This window comes from Lonchura striata, chromosome 7 (genome assembly GCF_050655825.1).
Source record: "Lonchura striata isolate lonStrDom1 chromosome 7, ASM5065582v1, whole genome shotgun sequence".
Taxonomy (NCBI): domain Eukaryota; kingdom Metazoa; phylum Chordata; class Aves; order Passeriformes; family Estrildidae; genus Lonchura; species Lonchura striata.
Genome location: NC_140709.1, coordinates 19,183,940 through 19,200,859, shown reverse-complemented (window position 1 = coordinate 19,200,859; position 16,920 = coordinate 19,183,940). Strand labels below are relative to the sequence as shown.

The 16,920-nt window shown below is 35.5% G+C and overlaps 1 protein-coding gene across 11 annotated transcripts in view; it reads left to right on the top strand.

The window, feature by feature from the left end:
• Positions 1 to 16,920, top strand: part of STK39 (serine/threonine kinase 39) — an 82,453-nt gene that overhangs the window by 50,183 nt on the left and 15,350 nt on the right. For 7 of the 11 annotated variants that reach the window (XM_085584364.1, XM_085584362.1, XM_085584360.1 and 4 more), the window contains 2 exons: positions 10,562 to 10,614; positions 12,469 to 12,537. In XM_085584364.1, coding sequence (XP_085440490.1) covers positions 10,562 to 10,614; positions 12,469 to 12,537 — 122 coding nt within the window. The other 4 variants (XR_014956548.1, XR_014956547.1, XM_085584361.1 and 1 more) reach the window with 4 other exon arrangements.

Sequence of the window (16,920 nt, the reverse complement as noted above, 5' to 3'; positions counted from 1 at the left end):
TTCCCTAGGAATTCCTACCCACCTGGGGAGGAATTACCACCCTGGATATGAGATTTCCAATCTAACCACCAAGCTGTTGCAGTTACAGATTTAGGAAGGTCACTATTACAGGGTTTGACTACTTGGATTAATAATAGAGATATTTCATGTTAAATTAGGATACTTGTTAATTGTTAATAATTAAGAATTGCAAATTATCTGAAGCAATCTAAGATGGTTAAATTAGCTCCAATGACAGGGAGATAATTTATTGACAGTAATTTGGAATGTTCCAGGACCTAATTTAATACAGTTCCTGCACACTAAGTGAATTAAGCCTATGAAAGAATAAAAGGGGCAAGTGGAAATATTTTACTGGCCAATGGGATATTTCTGTTATTGCAGATCTTATTTTAAATAAAGTGTAGAGAAAATACTATGGCAGAATTGCCTGTAATGTCACTCTTATTTACATGTAAATGTTTGTGTGTATATATAATAGAAAAGCATTTCTTCTGCTAATGTAGCTGGAAACTGTGGCATTTGACGAGTTCTGAGAACTTTACCTCCTGGGGATCTGGAGAGAGACACAAGTCCAAGGAGTAGCTGGCAGCAGGCGCTGCAGCAGCAGAGTTGTCAGGACTTGAGTCAAATGTGATTTCCTGTGTGTACCAGGACTCAGGTGATGAGGTATTGCTCGCTTGTCTGAGCACAGGCTCAGGTGCTGCTCTTCCTGCTTTTATGTTGGCCTGTTTATTTGACCTCTTTCTTCTTATAATTACATGTAAAGTTGTAAGAAAAATGTACTTGGCTGGAGGTACCTAGTAGAGCTACTCCTGTGTTGGTTAATACCTAAGTTTGAAGCTTACATTTAAAGGAATAAACACCTAAGAACTACAAACAAATCCAAAATCTGTTCTGCCTAGGGACAGAATGAGTTTGATAATTGGCTTAGTACCATAAATCAAAGTTCTCAATTCTCATTCTGTTTAAAATGTTTTTATAGGTTTGTTTTGGTATGTTAAGCAAAAACTTCCATCATTTCCATCTCTTTTGTAGGAAGTGGGGCTAATGTATATCTTTTCACCCTCATTTTTGCTATTCAAGTGGCTTCTGTTATTAAGTGTACTTAATGACAAAATTCACAAACACACTTCCAGCTGTGCAGTAGATTTACAACTGTAAAGTAACAGAACTTCTGTATAGTCTGGGAATTGATCCAGTTACAAATATCATAAACAAAAACATTTGTATGATTCTTGAAATAAATGTACCTGTGATTACAGCATTTATTTTGCCACATCTAAGGGGTTTGTCCTGGGAATCAGGGAGGTGTGGGGATGTGGTTACAGAACTGAATTTTATTTTCACAGCATGGAGATTTCATTTAAATACCCTGTATAACCATGATTAAATCATGACTGAAATCAGTAAGTAGGAACCCTTGATTAAATTATTGATTTTAATCCTGCTTTTTCTTTTTACATATATTATTTCCTTCAAAGCTTGCTCCTTAAACACAGTAAATTATGTATTTATTATTCACTACTTAAGGATGTTTTTATACCTTGCTGTATTTTTATTGAAAATAAATGAAAAATTGAAAAATTTCCTTTAATTATGACCTAGATAATCCTGTATGCAATTGCTATACCATCACTCTTTTATAGAGAAATGATATATTTTTTATCAAAACAATGTAACATTTATAAGTATTGAGTCAAGGAATCAATATATTTTTTCTGCTTATTAAATTTAGGTTATCAAGAAGATTTGTATAAATATTTAGATGGAAAGGAATTAGGCTTTTAACCTGCACAGCTGAGGTTGTAAATTATGCAGGCAATTGCATTTGGGGATTTTGGTTATACTGAAAATTAAAAATCACTAGAACTTTTTTATTCCATTCTGCCTTTTTTTTTTGTACTGTTTGCAAAAGAAAAAAAAAAAGAGGAGAAAGGTTTCATTGTTATTTTTTCTAAGTGCCACCCCCACCCTTCTTTATGTTAAAGGAAAAAATTTAAAACTTAAATTGATCTCAGTGTAAAAATCATTTTATTTGTATTATTAATGGCATGTATATGACTTGTCAACTGTAATAGGGTTTACATTTTGATAGTTTAAAATTCGATTCTAATTAGATATTTTTCTAATATTTTTTAAAGAATTCCTTTATATTTAGAGTGTGAGCGATCACACTCTTCATCCAGCTGCTCTAGAGATGGCTGTGAATATGATGGTGTAGTACATTGGGCAGGGCTGAAACAATTTGAAATAATCTTTTGTCTGTTCCCACTTAGTGGTGTGGTTCTCCCTCTTTCCATTGGTAGAGATGTTCTGGGTCTATGTTGGGTCCCTGTAAAGCAGCCAGCTTTCAGCTGGTTGAGTGTGACTTCCGATATTTTTGAGGAGAAGACAAAATGTTAAATGAACTCATTTATTTTGTTTTGCCCCACATTTGTCATTGCTCTGCTGGGGCCAGTAAATGGCCATAAGAGGTGCACTGGGACACAGGCGTGACAAGAATTTAACATAGGAGCAGACTTTGCTGATAAAGCTGATTTACTGTCAAAAGAAAGTTTGGCAGGAGAAATAGATTAAACCCTTGAAGATTTTAAAACAAAGCTTAGACATTTTTCCCATGCTTCCCACTCTTTTTGATAAGCTAGTCAGGATCCATGACTTTTAGATGGATGATAAACAGATTGTAATCTTTATGGTGGCCAGGTGTCTTTCTGGTATAGCTCCAAGTCTCCTTTTCTTTGACAGTGCTATACTGAGAGGTGATCAGGACTGTAAAACTCTGAGCCAGTGGGATTAAAAGGATGCAGACTTCCAGGGAGTTTTTGATACAACATGTTTAAAACTTTCTTTGATTTGGATAGTCAAAAATTTCTCTGTGCCTTTGGCTCAAAGTCTGTTTTGTGGCTGGGGAATTACAAGGTTCTATTAAAAAACTCTGTATACCTCTAGAACTCATTGTAAGTCTTTTGTCTTGATTTCATAAATAAAATCACTTTTCTAGAGCTCTATTCTGAAACACCCCCAGCCTCCTGGCAATGATTGGCCTTTCAAGATTTCTGATTTAAGGTACTGACATTTTGCTTCAAGCATTGTGGCTATTTTTCAATGCTGTACTTGAAAAATTTGTCACTGGAATAACAGGTTATAATCCCTCTTCTTGTGCACCAGGCATGCAGAAGCATACAAAGCAAGGCTTTGCTTGCTTAATCTCTAAGTTGCTCTGGTATTTCTTATCAGTCAGACAGATGGTTATTTAGTCATGCAGCTAATACAGGTTTGACTTCCTTAAAGTGTGTACTGATCAATAATATTTGGTATCAAGACATACAGAGATCTTTCAGAGATATTCAGGGTGGATAAATTAAATTCCAGGCAAATCCAGAAAGGCAACTATAACCACAATGCACTGTAATGTTTAACAAAGTGATCAAATCATGTGAATGTTGTCTTCTCTGTTATTGAAATGCTCTCTGAATACTTTCAGGTGATTTTAAACATTACTGATGTTTGTGTACTTAATTCCAGTTCTTTCTAGGAAAAAATCTGTTTTAGATCACTTCTGGTTTCTACCAAGCATTAAGATTTTACCACATTAATAAATTCTAAGTACCGTTGTGTATGCCCTTCCTTATATTTCAAGTACTTGTTAGAAATCGATGCTTTTCAGAATTTAAATCTTTACCACTGCTCTTAAAAAAACTTCTGTGCTACTTCACAGTAATTTCAGAGGAAAAAAAACTTTTGATCAATATTGCCATCTCTGCTGCAAAAAATACTCATAGCTTTTTGCCAAAGTTAATCCCACTGCTGATGTATGAGAGCAGGTAGGAAGTGTGAATTTCAAAAAAGATGATGTAAGTGAATACTGCTTTTCACTGCCTGTGCAGTGAAATGAGTCACTGATAACTGAGGCAAAAAATATTGTTTCAGAATTTGCCGCTTGACTTAGCTGGAAATGAACATAGCAAGTAAAAAAATTGAAGGGCTTTTAATGTTCTTCTGATTTAGCTTCTGGCATCAGCAACTGCAGAAAGAGAGAAGCAGCATATTTGGATATAGATATTTTAAAATGTGTCTAGTTCTAACACTTCTTTGTCATAATATGTAGACTTGGGGCTGTAAACCAGTGGATTGAGGGAGAGGACTTAATGTATATATATCACTTCTAAAATGTATCAGTTTTCTTGTGTTTCTTCTGTCGCACATTTTCTAAGTTTCACTATCGTATCCCATGCATTTCAACTAGATGGAAATCACTCTTTTGAGTGTTAAGCAATTTGGACCTATCAGCTATGGATAGAAGTGTTGTAAAGACCCCTCCCAAGGGAGGAGCTATCAGCTGCCCTGGAGCCTTGGATAGTGGTCCTAGCTGATCTGATTGTGACCATAACAATTCCCTTGATGGCTGATTTTTTAATGTGCACTTGCCTTTTCTGTATGGTAAGTGGCACAGAGACAGTAAATCTTTAACAGGTAACCGACAGCTTAACAGCCAAATGACAACGTTTCATTTTGGCAACGGCTGTTTTCCATTCTTGACAGCATCATTTGCTGTGCTTTGCTGTTAATGTTGCTGCTACCTCTTGATGTGTACTGATGAACAAGTGTTTGCATCATCTGAGGGATCTACTCTTTACCCAAGATCATGTGATGATTAAATAGTAGTGGCATTTTTTTTGGTGTATTAAACTGAGTCCTATAACCTGATTGTGAAACATCATATACTAAATGTATTTCCTTCTTTCAGTAATATATCTAGAGGGAGATAAGTTGTAAACTCATGGAATTTTTCCAGAACCAGAAATAAATTGTAAAGTTTTGATGAACTTCAAATAACTGTTTGTTTTGGGAACCACATTTTATTAATACAGAGATTTTAGTCCCATTCTTCTTGATGGGAATCTGGAAGCAGAGGAGAATTCAAACATCTCTTTTGCTCTTACCAAAAGTTAGCAGCAATGCCTTTTCATTTAATTTAGAATTGACCTGAAGTAATTAAAAGTAAGTAGAAAAGAACTACCTCCACTGTGCTGAACAGACATTATCTGCTCTTGATAGGATGGTAATTTGTAATGGAGGAGCCTGGGTATTGATTAGTAAATGACAGCTGAGCATGAAAGTATTAGAAATAAAGGGCTTTACATAAGCATGTGCTGAATCCTCGGGAGGCTAATACTTCTCTACAAATGCTCTGTTCTGTTGTGTTTATATGATCCCACAGGAGCCTTCAAGTTCTGATTCACAAAATTACATTAATAATCATAAATTTCTCTTACTCCTGCTTTGTTTCATCTGTGTGCATAGTATCATGACTTCAGAAATCAAGAAAGTGGGGGCAGGAGCAGGAAAAAAGTGAGCTGTGATTTCTGTTGAGGTAGGAGAGGATTCTCACTTGCTCTGCCCTACATTAATAGCTAAATTGCACAGCTGAAGCATAAGAAAATTGTAAGACAGAGAACATAAATGTATAGAAGATTAAGACCTGGCTAAGCCTCGAATATGTGATGAATTAATATGTTTACTTGTTTATTCCAATATTTTATTCCCTCATCATCTTTATAATTTTGAAAGTAAAATGCCAGTTTGTATTTCACTGTTGTATGTATACTAGCTATGTTCTGTAAGTAAAGTTGAAATAAAGTTTTAATTGATCAAAACTGAGATAATAAACAGGTGCTACAGATCATCAGTACAGGTATTTAATACTTAAAATTCTGCTGTTAATAAAAAATACAGCACCTGTGAAATAAGCTGACTGTGAAAACAAGGCTACATAGGCTACATGGGGGAACTGTGTTTATCCTGGGATTTTTGCCTTAAGCACATGAAAGAGGAAAATGGGAGACACTTTATTGAGAAAAGGCAGATGACCTTTTGAAATTTCAGTGACATTTGGTGAGGCCAAACATTTGTCTCTCCAGCAAGAAAGAAAAAGCAAGTAAAATATCTTTTAAAAAAACCTGCAAACCCCACTCTTCTGTGCTCCCTGCCCCCCCCCCCCCCAGTTATATTTCTTGCATTATATGAACTACGATTGTGCCCCAGAGATGTAGAATGAAAATTGGATGAGAACAGCTCTATGATGTACAACCCACCTATCACTCTGATTAGTCTACTTCATTTTGATGTGAACTTCTGCTTTCTTTGCAGTCTAAATGAGGAAGTCATTTGAATTCTTCTGTGGTTTTAATTACAGCAACAACTGCAATGAGATAATGCAAATGCCAAACTGCTCACCCTTGCTTCTTAGGCTATGCTGTCTTGTTTTTTCCATTCTAACTTTGCTTCCATGGTAGTTTCAATGCAGTTCAAATTTTAGATGGTAAGACATCTGTGGGTCTGAAATTTTGTACAAGTGAGATGAATTCTTTTTCTATTTTTTTTTGTCTGTGTGTGTGTTTTTTGTTAAAGTTGACACACTGACTTGGCCAGTCTCATTAGTCTCTGTTGGTGGGGAAGCTTCTGTCCTGGTGGGAATAGGGCTTATTAGGAATATGAGAAGGGGAAAAACTAACTGGTGAATGGTGCCGTGTGGCGCCATTGTTATGGTGCTTTTCATAATAAGGTTTCTACAGTTTTGCTTAAAGATGAGCTTATTTCTGGTTCTAGAAAAGAATACATATTCTGCGTTCTGCTCTTGTCTCTTCCAGTCATGATCAGCTGTGGTGGTTACCATTCTGTCAGTACCTGCATTTTTGGACACTTAGCTCCTTACATCAGTCTTTGGAAACCACATGTGATGATTGGGTAGCTGAAGTCTGAAAAATAGGCAAGCAATGAAGAGACAGAATGTGGGTGTTATTACACACCTGCACACACACACTTCTTTTGGTTTACCTTGTCTGAGAATTTTTTTTCTTACATTAGGAAGGAAGAATATACAGTTATTTAGCTATGGTAGGATGCATCTCATTCAGGAATACAGGTTCTCCCTGAGGGCTGTATGGAAAATGCTGAAGCTTGTGTAAAATAAAAGCTGATGTTTTTGGTAACTCTGCATAAGAAATTATGGATGAATTTGTGAGGGTAAAAAAGGTAGCAAGATTGAAAGAAAATCTGCTGCTTGATACATAATCAAAGTATGCCAGCATGTTTTAGTCCTAAAATTTAATTCCAAGACATCTCATTTTCTTGAATTGCACTTACATGATACTTTGTTTTTAAAGACAAAAGAAATAATGACATTTAATGTCTCTAATTTACAGTTGTATCATTACACAAACAATTTTCTATTTTAATTCCACAACACATATCTTTTGTCAATCATGTGGAACAGAGATAATTGACTGTAGCAGGAATGATGCTATCATTAGGTAATTATTTGAAAGCTTTGTCTTTAAATGCAAATGCCTGAAATCTCTCTTGTGTCTTATGATTTTGTCAGTAGAACCATGTCATTATGAATAGCTGCATAACTTCCTTCAAAACAGAATATCTTTCTTTTATATCCTAATGACAGGATTACCAAATGTTTGTAGGCGAGGGGCTAAGTGGATGGCCTTTCTGCTTTTTCTACTTCCTTGAGGAAGCATTATGCCCTTGAAAATCAGATATAGCAATCTTGGTGTGCACATCAGGTGGTTCTGATGAAAACAAAAAAACTATATTGCAGAGCATGCTTTAGTGAAGTGGGAAGTTTTAGATTTTGAAATTGCTTGTAAGATGGCTGCCAAAATATCTTAGCACGGCATGCTTTGGTGTCACCCTTACTCAAAATATTTGGAATTCTTCCTGTTGCAGGTGAGTGCATAATGAAAATCAACTTGAAGTGAATAAAAATGCACAAAGTACTTAAAATTTACTACTTTTAAAAAGAGATGAGGGATGGGATGTTTTTATCCATGATAATCAAGGTATATTAGTCTGTAATGGCACAGAGCTAGAGACACGTAAGAGGTATTATAAGACATGATAAAAAGGTCTGAGTTGGCATTTTAAAACAGAAATAACTTTTTCACAAATGCATTTGAGAAAATAGAAACCATTAAGAAATGATGAAGAAAATAAAATTATTAATCACAAAGATACTAAGTGCCTTTTTTCCAATCCTATTTCTATATAGCAGAAATCAAGTCTGTATGCTGCTGCATGATAAAAGCGTAATGGATGTAAGTAAAAAAAAGGAATAAATGAAACACTGCTTGGAAACTGCCTACAAATAAATCAACAAATCCAAACAGTTGTCACCAAGGGATCTAGCAAACTAATTGCAGTTACAGTGACATTAAATAGAACCAGAGAAGTGTGTAAAGGCTGGAAAAGAGCATGAGGAGCTTTTTAGGGGAGAACTCAAGTGCATCTGGTATTTGGTGGATTATATATTGGGATACATAATTTATGGAAATCAATAGATGTCTGGCAGGTAATGGAACAATAAGCAAAAGCTCTTACAGGCTTCTAGAAAATTAATCTTGCCAAACTTTCATTGTTTAGCTTTCCTGAATAGCTGTATACCATTATAGAGAAAGCAGCAGTGTCCTAAGTTCAAAATAATTCAGACTGTAACAATTCTCAATAGCAAAGTTGGATTGCTGAATACATATCAATCGTCAATGAATTTTCACCTTGATTAAAATAAACTGATTTGACTCCTGTTTATTTGGGGTATTTTGGAAATTGGAGACAAAGTAATGTACACCCCACGTGCATCCCGCTGGAGGAAAAAGTGTGTCAGGAGCAGCTCGTCTTTCACACAGCTGTGAAAAGATGGTCATTTTCACATGAGTTCATAATTACTTGGCGACTTTTATATGGTAGATGTTCCGCTTGTGGGAGGTCTGTGGAAAGATATAATTGGAGAACCTAATGTATTAGGTTTCTTGGTCATAGAATCAGAAGGTTTGGCTTAGAAGGGACCCTAAAGGTCATCTAGTTCCTACCTCCTGGTTTACCTCTACAAAGGTGTGAAAGTCTTTATTAACTTGATTTGTTTCTTCCACAGTGTGTATAGTAAATGAGTATTTGAGTTTTATCACACATTCACTCAGAACATTTCTTATTTAAGAATAACGCTAAATTTCTGTGCATTTTCCTTTTTTCTGGAAAGCAGTTATTGTCAAAAGGGAACTTGGAGATAGGTCTTAATTTGATCTTTTGATATTATTTTTTGTTGTTGTTGCTTGTTTTAACAAAAGCCATCCACATTTTTCTAAGAGAGAGAGAAAGGGAAAAATTGAGGTTCATACTAATTCTCTGTTGAATAAAAACAGACAGTGCAATATTCCATATAATGGCAGCAGACTTCCACAGGAAAAGTAAATGAGCCTTGTAAATGTGTACCTGTCTAGCTTCATTATCTGCAGCTTTGTGTCGGTGATCTTAAACTGCTATAGTTCTTTATTTAGAGTAGCATTTGGGGAACCTGAAACTTCTTCAGCGTTGAAGCCTTTAGTAGATTCAGTAAATGAGTACTTTTCATTTTAAGCATTGCATATGGCATACCAATTTTTCAGGGTTTGCTATTTTGCTGTTGTGTGTGTTGCCAATCATTCTGGGTTTTGTGCTTCTGCTTGTTGCTGGTTTTGGCTCTGTAATATTCTTAGAAGTATTTAGCAGGCAATAATAAATGTAAGTCACAGCTGAATATGCCTGCCTATTGGATTAAGTTTTCCCACAGCAAGACTTCATGGCCTGGTATGCTGAAATAGGCGCTTGCATACAGTTTCCTTGCTGAGGAGAAGAATAATGAACTACAAAGCACATTCTGTTGCTATTAGCATTTCAAGTGGATTGAGCTATTCATTAGAAAAAAATCGGGCTACAGCAATTAGGTTCCTCCCTGTGCTCAGTTGACTTGTCATTTCCAAAAATGAGATGGACGTCTGTTTTGCAGAGGCTAATGTTTTGGTGATGGAAGAAATTATTAACTAAACCTGAAGCTGTAAACATCCATGGAATGGAGGTTTGTGGCACAGTATAATGCTGTAAAGGAATTCTTTAACATTGCTATTTACTCCCTTAAGACTGTGTCCCACACTGAACTGGTTAAAACACTCTTTGTGGCAAACAGGAAGACAAGAAACCTTGGGATTTAACATTTTACTGCTCATTTTATATGTAGGTGGAACCTCACTGCTGAGACAAAGATGGTCAGTGAAAGAATTTACTCTTTTATAAACCCTGTGCATCACTACTTGTCTCTTAAACATTTTTGTAGAAATGTGACCTTAAATGGGGAGCTTTAAGTCCAAGTGAATCTTCTGTTGACTGTGGAGCATAAGGTATCCAAATCAAACTGGTTTGAACTATTAGAATCAATATGGCAGAATGTCTTTTGAAGATGAAAAGGAAAATATTTATCAGAGGATTTTATTTTATTCTTTATGTTACTGAATGCATTTTCAACTTAAGCATATTTTTCTGCTAGTTTTCCCAAAATACTGCCATGAAAATGCAATGGAGTCTTTCCAGTCTGGGTGCTTTGGTAGAGCAGTATTTTCAAAGAAACACATGCTACAGAAATACGGTTGTCAATGCCAGAGGTATTCTTTGGGTGTAGGAACTGAAGAATTGTTCTATTCTTCATTACATTTTAATGTATGTACTGACTGTTTTTCAGGAACTCCAGGAAAGAACTTAATGACATACGGTTTGAGTTTACTCCTGGCAGAGGTAAGGCTCCTGCAACTGAATTATTCTCTTAATGCTTAAAAAGGCATTTCAGAAAAGGATTCCTGCTTATGCTTAATGCAGACTGCCTTTCTGGAATGTTTCCTACTGTGCAGAACTTTATATTGAACTTCAGTGGAGTAAGAATTGCAAATGTATGTAAATTCTAGTGGCAAGGTTGCATAATATAGATATTAGAAAACTTTATTCACAGTATACTTTTATCAATTTCATGTCTTATTGAAATGATCTATATGGTATACAAGATCTTGCCTAGCAATATTTCCATTTTCACATTTGGAAAACATCGTAGGAAATAGAATATAGTAGCCATAAAAGTGTGTGTGGTGATGGTAGCAATACTTAAGTTTCTTTCCCTTTTATAATAAAAGATGGTCTATTAACGAGTATAAAGTGCACACCATTTTTCAAATGCAGTCTTCAGCTGAAAGTTCAGCTGTATCTCTAGCTTTGGTATAATCACCAGAAAGAAATTCTGGTATTGAAACTTTAAACTCTACTGCATATTCATAGAACTGTAGGCTTCCCAGTGCTAAGATCTGTAAGAACTTGTACAGTTGCCTTTGTTAGAAAAAAATCAGATATTACTGGGATGAAATGCACAGAAGTCTAATATTTTGAATAAGAAGGCTCCATCCTTGTTAAGCTGCAACCCTTTGAACAATGAACCTATTTTATATTCCTTAGAAGTCAGTATTCACTTTATTTAGAGTAGCCTTCAAAGAGCTTTACCTAAAATTAAATCCAGATTGGAAGAGGTGTCTCTTTCACAATAAGTCATAGTATGTTTCATGTGCAGTAGTTCTTTGCATGGACTTATTCTGTATTGTCTACCTGCTTTTCTCATTGATTTTGGCAACGAGTGAAAACAAAAGAGGCCTGTTACTTAATTGGGCACAAAAGATTTCAGTTTGCCTAAATAATTACTTGGGAAGCAGTAACTTTAGCCATTTGAGAATTCCTACTTGGTCAAAAATAAGAGGGTAGACCAGGACTGTTCCTATAGTCAGTCACTGAGACAGCCAGAAGGCAGCTGTGCTTCTCATCTCCAGAAACTGCAGCTGGCTCAGCTACCTTGCTTTTCACCTGCGTGTTTCTTGAGGAAATGATAAAACTTTGTGCAACTGCCTCAAAGTATGAGCTCCATTAGGGTGTTCGGTGCTGGGACCAGATTACAGTTGAGATTTAGCTGGAATTTAGGCTTGTTCCTGCTGTTCCTGCCTACTTATATCTAAGCCTTCTAAGGTCTTTATCCAGGGCAAGTACTAGTCACAGGGACTTAGGAATTGACCCACTCAGGTACAGCAGTTTATAGAAAATCCATTCAAAGCTTTGAATTTCCTGAGTCAATAATTACAAGCTATTTAAAACCTACATCTCAAAACAATGACTGTTCATGTGAGTCGTTTATGCCACTTGCCACAAATGAGAGAGCTTACTCAACCATGTCTCTGTCTAGATATACAGAAAAATGGAGGCCATAAAGAAAACAGTGAAAACCACACTAAAGCCTTGTTTATTTTCTTGGTTGTGAAGATACTGAACTTGTAACATGTGTACAAGGATGTAGGTAGATAAGAGAAAAGTGCTGGTGGCCAGGAGAGGTCTATAGGGGATTTGCAATGAATCAAGTCATTATCTTATGTGATTTGCTGTGCAGAAGCTGATAAGATGATTATCTTTTTTTCCTCCTAATTAAAGATAATTTTGAATTCAATACTGCCTCCATGGGTGTTTTGGAACTAAAATATATTTTTCGTTAAATTGCATTGGATGACTGATAATTTTTGTTGTTTTTGTGGACTCTTACACTTACTCCTTTCACCTTTTGGACAGACACAGCAGATGGCGTTTCTCAGGAGCTGTTCTCTGCAGGCTTGGTTGATGGCCATGATGTAGTTATAGGTAAATTACATTTTTGTTTGCAATTATGCTCGTGTAGCAAGTGTGTGTTAAATGGATGTGAAAAAATATTTTCTCTGATGCTGGTTTTCAGAAAATCTTTTTTGTCCTAATTTTGCTTTCATGTATGCATAGTTCAATCAACAAGGCAATTTTGATGGCAGTCCATGAATTGCTTTTGGAAGTCAGATCTCTTCCGTGGTTTGAGAGGGGTGATATAATACAGTTCTCCTGAAGGATTATTGACAATTCTATGATTGAGCATTTTTGTGATAACTTCATTTTCTCGTGTAACAATAAAATGATTTCTCAGTAGGATATTCCAGAGTGTGCTTTGGCAACTATGAAGTTAGTAAGTCTTCTGTTTGGATTCACAGAAGGAGGAGCGAGACAATGTTCAGGACACATGGAAATTGCATCTAGTAGTGTTATTTTTGTGATTAAAAAAAAAGAAAAGTAATCAGAAATGGTTTCTGGTAGCTGAAAGATGCTTCTTTATTTTTCTATTCCAGGCTTAGTAATGTTTTAATTTTTTTTTCTTTTACTTGAAATTCAGTGCTTCATAAAGATGATTAATTAGGAAGTGCTTATTTCTCTGCATCTTCTTCCTGTCTTCTGGATGCTCAAGACCAGCAGATGTATAGTCACCAAAATCAGAGGGGGATAGTATATGCTAGATGAGGGAGAAGTGAATTGAGGAATAACCAAGTCAATTTTTGTGTTGTGGTCAAAAAAATTCTTATCAGTAGGTTGAGATTTTCTTACCAAACTCAGAGATATGGGAGAGGGTTTTGCAGCTTCAGGATTTCATTACTTGCCTGGAAGATATCTAAAATACATTCTCACTGCATTTTTTGTAAAACTCCTTCTGAGAGAAGCCAGTATTTTTTGCTTTTCAGTGATCAGATTACAGATTAATTCTAGCTGATCTGAACACTAAAATTCTTATCTGATCTTTTACCTTTATTTCTAAAGAAAGGGTATTTTAGGGAAGCTTGCAGATGATGCAAGGTGTAGGCACTCTTAAGGTCGCTTCTGCTGCATGGTTACTTTAAGGGTTGAGGAAGAGGAGTTGATTAGCCTTGGTTTGTTGTCATTTAAACATCCAGTATGAAAAATGTCATTACCATACTGCTGATAATATGTCTGGCAGAATTTTCATTTAGAAAAAAAGACATTTTTTTCTGGATAACAAAAGGAGTGCTGTTTGACTGCCTGGGCAGTCAGGTTGCACTCTGAGTCACAGCTGGTGATGCTGCAGTGCAAGTCCTGCTCGCACCCAGTGAGAAATCCTTTCCCTTCTTCATTTTCCCTTTGCTGCAAAATTCTCTTTCAATGCAAAGTGCCAGTACTTCTGTGAAAATGGCAGCAGGAATGGGATTTGTTATCCTCTTGCAAGGAGCATGATGGCAAATGAAAATAGATGTCCCTCAAGTGATAAATTCCCATCCCACAGTGACAGATTTTGGTCCTTGAAGAAGCACAAATATTTAAACAAGATTTTCCCTAGCAGGTTTGGTTAGAGACACTGTCGTGTTAGTGATAACATTTTACTTGTTTGCTTAGACCTATTTTGAATTGCATCAGACTGATTTTTAGGATTATGATGGTTCCTTCTGTACTTTCATGTTTTGTCTTTTATTTTGGTACTAAAAAATCTTAAGAAAATAAAATTTATTGTATGCAATGAAATGAATTAACTTATATTTAATTTCAATAATGTATTTTTAGTTTATATTAATCTTTATTTAGTTTATATGGTGTGCTTTTTATGATGTACCTTTCCTCAAGCTCCACAGGCACAAATTCTTGAGTGAATTTGTGTTATAATCTTATGTCTGCTTCACCTGTGAAGTTTTCAAATATGTTTGGACATTGTTACCTTCCTAGAAAATAACTTCAGATTTCATATTTTACTGAAGGAAGATTTCTGCAAAATGTAGTTTTGCTTTTAATTAAGTAAAAAATTAAATTTGCCCTTCATTAGAATATTTCACTGTAACAGTGCAATCATAAGAAGTGTTTCAGTTTAAAGCCAGAGGTCATATAAGAGAGCAGATGGTGCTTAAAATGTAAATTTGCTTACAAAACTAATTTTCTATGTAAAATTATGTTAGCACCTTGTTCACTCAAAAGGTTTAAAATCTTCCTATATAGGAAAAAGGGAATAGTATAGAAGAGCTTGATTAACCTTCTTCACCAGAAGAACTGATTCCATTAGTTTCTAGATAGAAAGCAGGTGATAAATTACCTATCATTTTTTAGCTGAAGCAGGCAGAAATTCAGCCTCTGTAACCTGAATGAAAACAAGGTTCTGAGATAGTATCATGAAGGTTGTTCCTGTAGATTCTTTTCATGGATGTTAAAACATGTAGAGACTGGACAAAAGAGGAAGGTAAAAATACCTGGTTTTATGTTGAACTCAGCAATTTGTTGGCATAATGGCTGATCTTCTGGAAGGACATTTAAATAGGAGTCAGAAATGCTGTTGTGGAAGTATGGCCATGGCATGTGTGAGCTTAAGTTGTTAGTGTATAGAATTTAAAATCTGACACCTTAAGTTCTATAGAATTTACTTCTAAACATCAACAAGCTTCACCTTTTGAGTCTTGCTGGATTTGCTTCACTTAACACTGGTTTCTGGGAAAATTTCCTTTCTGATGTACATGAAGTTCAACCTGTTCTGCAGAAAAGAACAAATCCCAGTTTGCATATTTGGTTTTGGCTCTGATTGGCTGGTTTCTTTTCCTTTAGCATTGTTTCACAGAAGGTCCCTACATCATGGGAATCAGCACAGAGACTTGTTTAAAAGCAGACTAGAGTTTGTGTTTGCAGAGGGGAATGAGCCTTGGAGACAGTGGTATCTTGCTGATGAGATGTTCTTATGAAGTACTGAAATATCTATGTTAAATCAGATCTGGAATATTTTCAAAATTCCTTTTGAGATAGTGTCTCTGTATGCAATGCATGTATATTAGCTGGCAAATGTTCATCAGGTAATACTTGAGGTAATACATTATATTTTTGATACCATAATAACTAAATATAAATCATAAATCATATCAACAGTTGATTAATATGATCAACAGTGGATTCTGTTGAAAATCACATACTTGCAGTCCTACTCCACTGGTATATACAATGTGCATATAATTACAATGAAGCCTTATGCTACAGTGAATTTTCTGGAGTCATTGCTTAAATTTCAGAACCTGAAGGTGTATTTACAATTACTAAATTGCAGTATATACATAACCACCACCCCCTTCCTTTCCTGAATACTGCTTAAATAAAAGCCTTGATGTCCATGCCATCAAGAAATGTTAAGTTGCCCTCTGCTGTATTAATGTATCTTTTAAAAGATGATTTTTGTCAGAAGAGTATCTCTGAATATGTTGAGCATCATGGAAGATACACCTTCGCTTTTAAATACATGTGACATAACCTACTACTGAAACTCTTTGATGTTGGAGATATCCACTTAGTAACCAGAGGAAAAGCTTTTAGTCAGTTAAAAATAAAGCTTCCTGCTGAAAGGCCTAATGTGTTTAGAAGAACCAGCTGAAAACCCAACACATTGTATTTTGTAATGAGGTCATATTTTGAAAGTAGCAAGCTTTTTTCATCAATATCTTGAATATTTTCTTAGAAGTGTGAAAGTAATAGATGCCGTAATACTTTGATACAATTACTTTGGTAAGTAAACAGAACTTAAATTGGCATCTAGATTTACAAAGAAAGCTCAGCATGGCTGTGGATAGGCAAATGAGTTCAGAGAACATGTATCTGACCAAATCCAGAATAACATTATTTCAAGGGTTGTTAAACAGTAAGTAATATATATGACATAGTGTAGCAATAATATATAGTTACCAACTACAGTAGTAAAGCATTTGAAATTGAAACAGCTGACTGTCTTACAGTATGATGTCTGCTGATGCTGAAGGTACTTTCATACTAAAATGGAATGATGAAAAAGCACCAGCCCAGTTTGTTAGTGCAGTTCGCTTATGGTGGCACTGATAATCCACATTTCTAGAAAAGCCATGGACTGACACAGTAAATATCCTTTTGCTTTCTTAGGTTTCGCTCTGCATTTGCTCATACCTAGTATTACTTTGTCTTCTAAGATTAGTCATCTTTGAAACTGAATGAAGTGATGACTTTTGTTCAACTAATTCCAACTCATCTTACTGCAGTTAGGAAATGGGATAGATCTCCACGAGTGGAAGACATATATTTTTGTGCTCAAAGAGCAGTGTGGGTGGCTAACTGGAATAGCATTTGAAGGCACCTTAGGTTTGTCATTTAATATCAGTGATATTTTGAAGTGCACAGATTTTTTTAATATTTAGGAAATATTTTAGAATTTTTGTTTTACTTGTG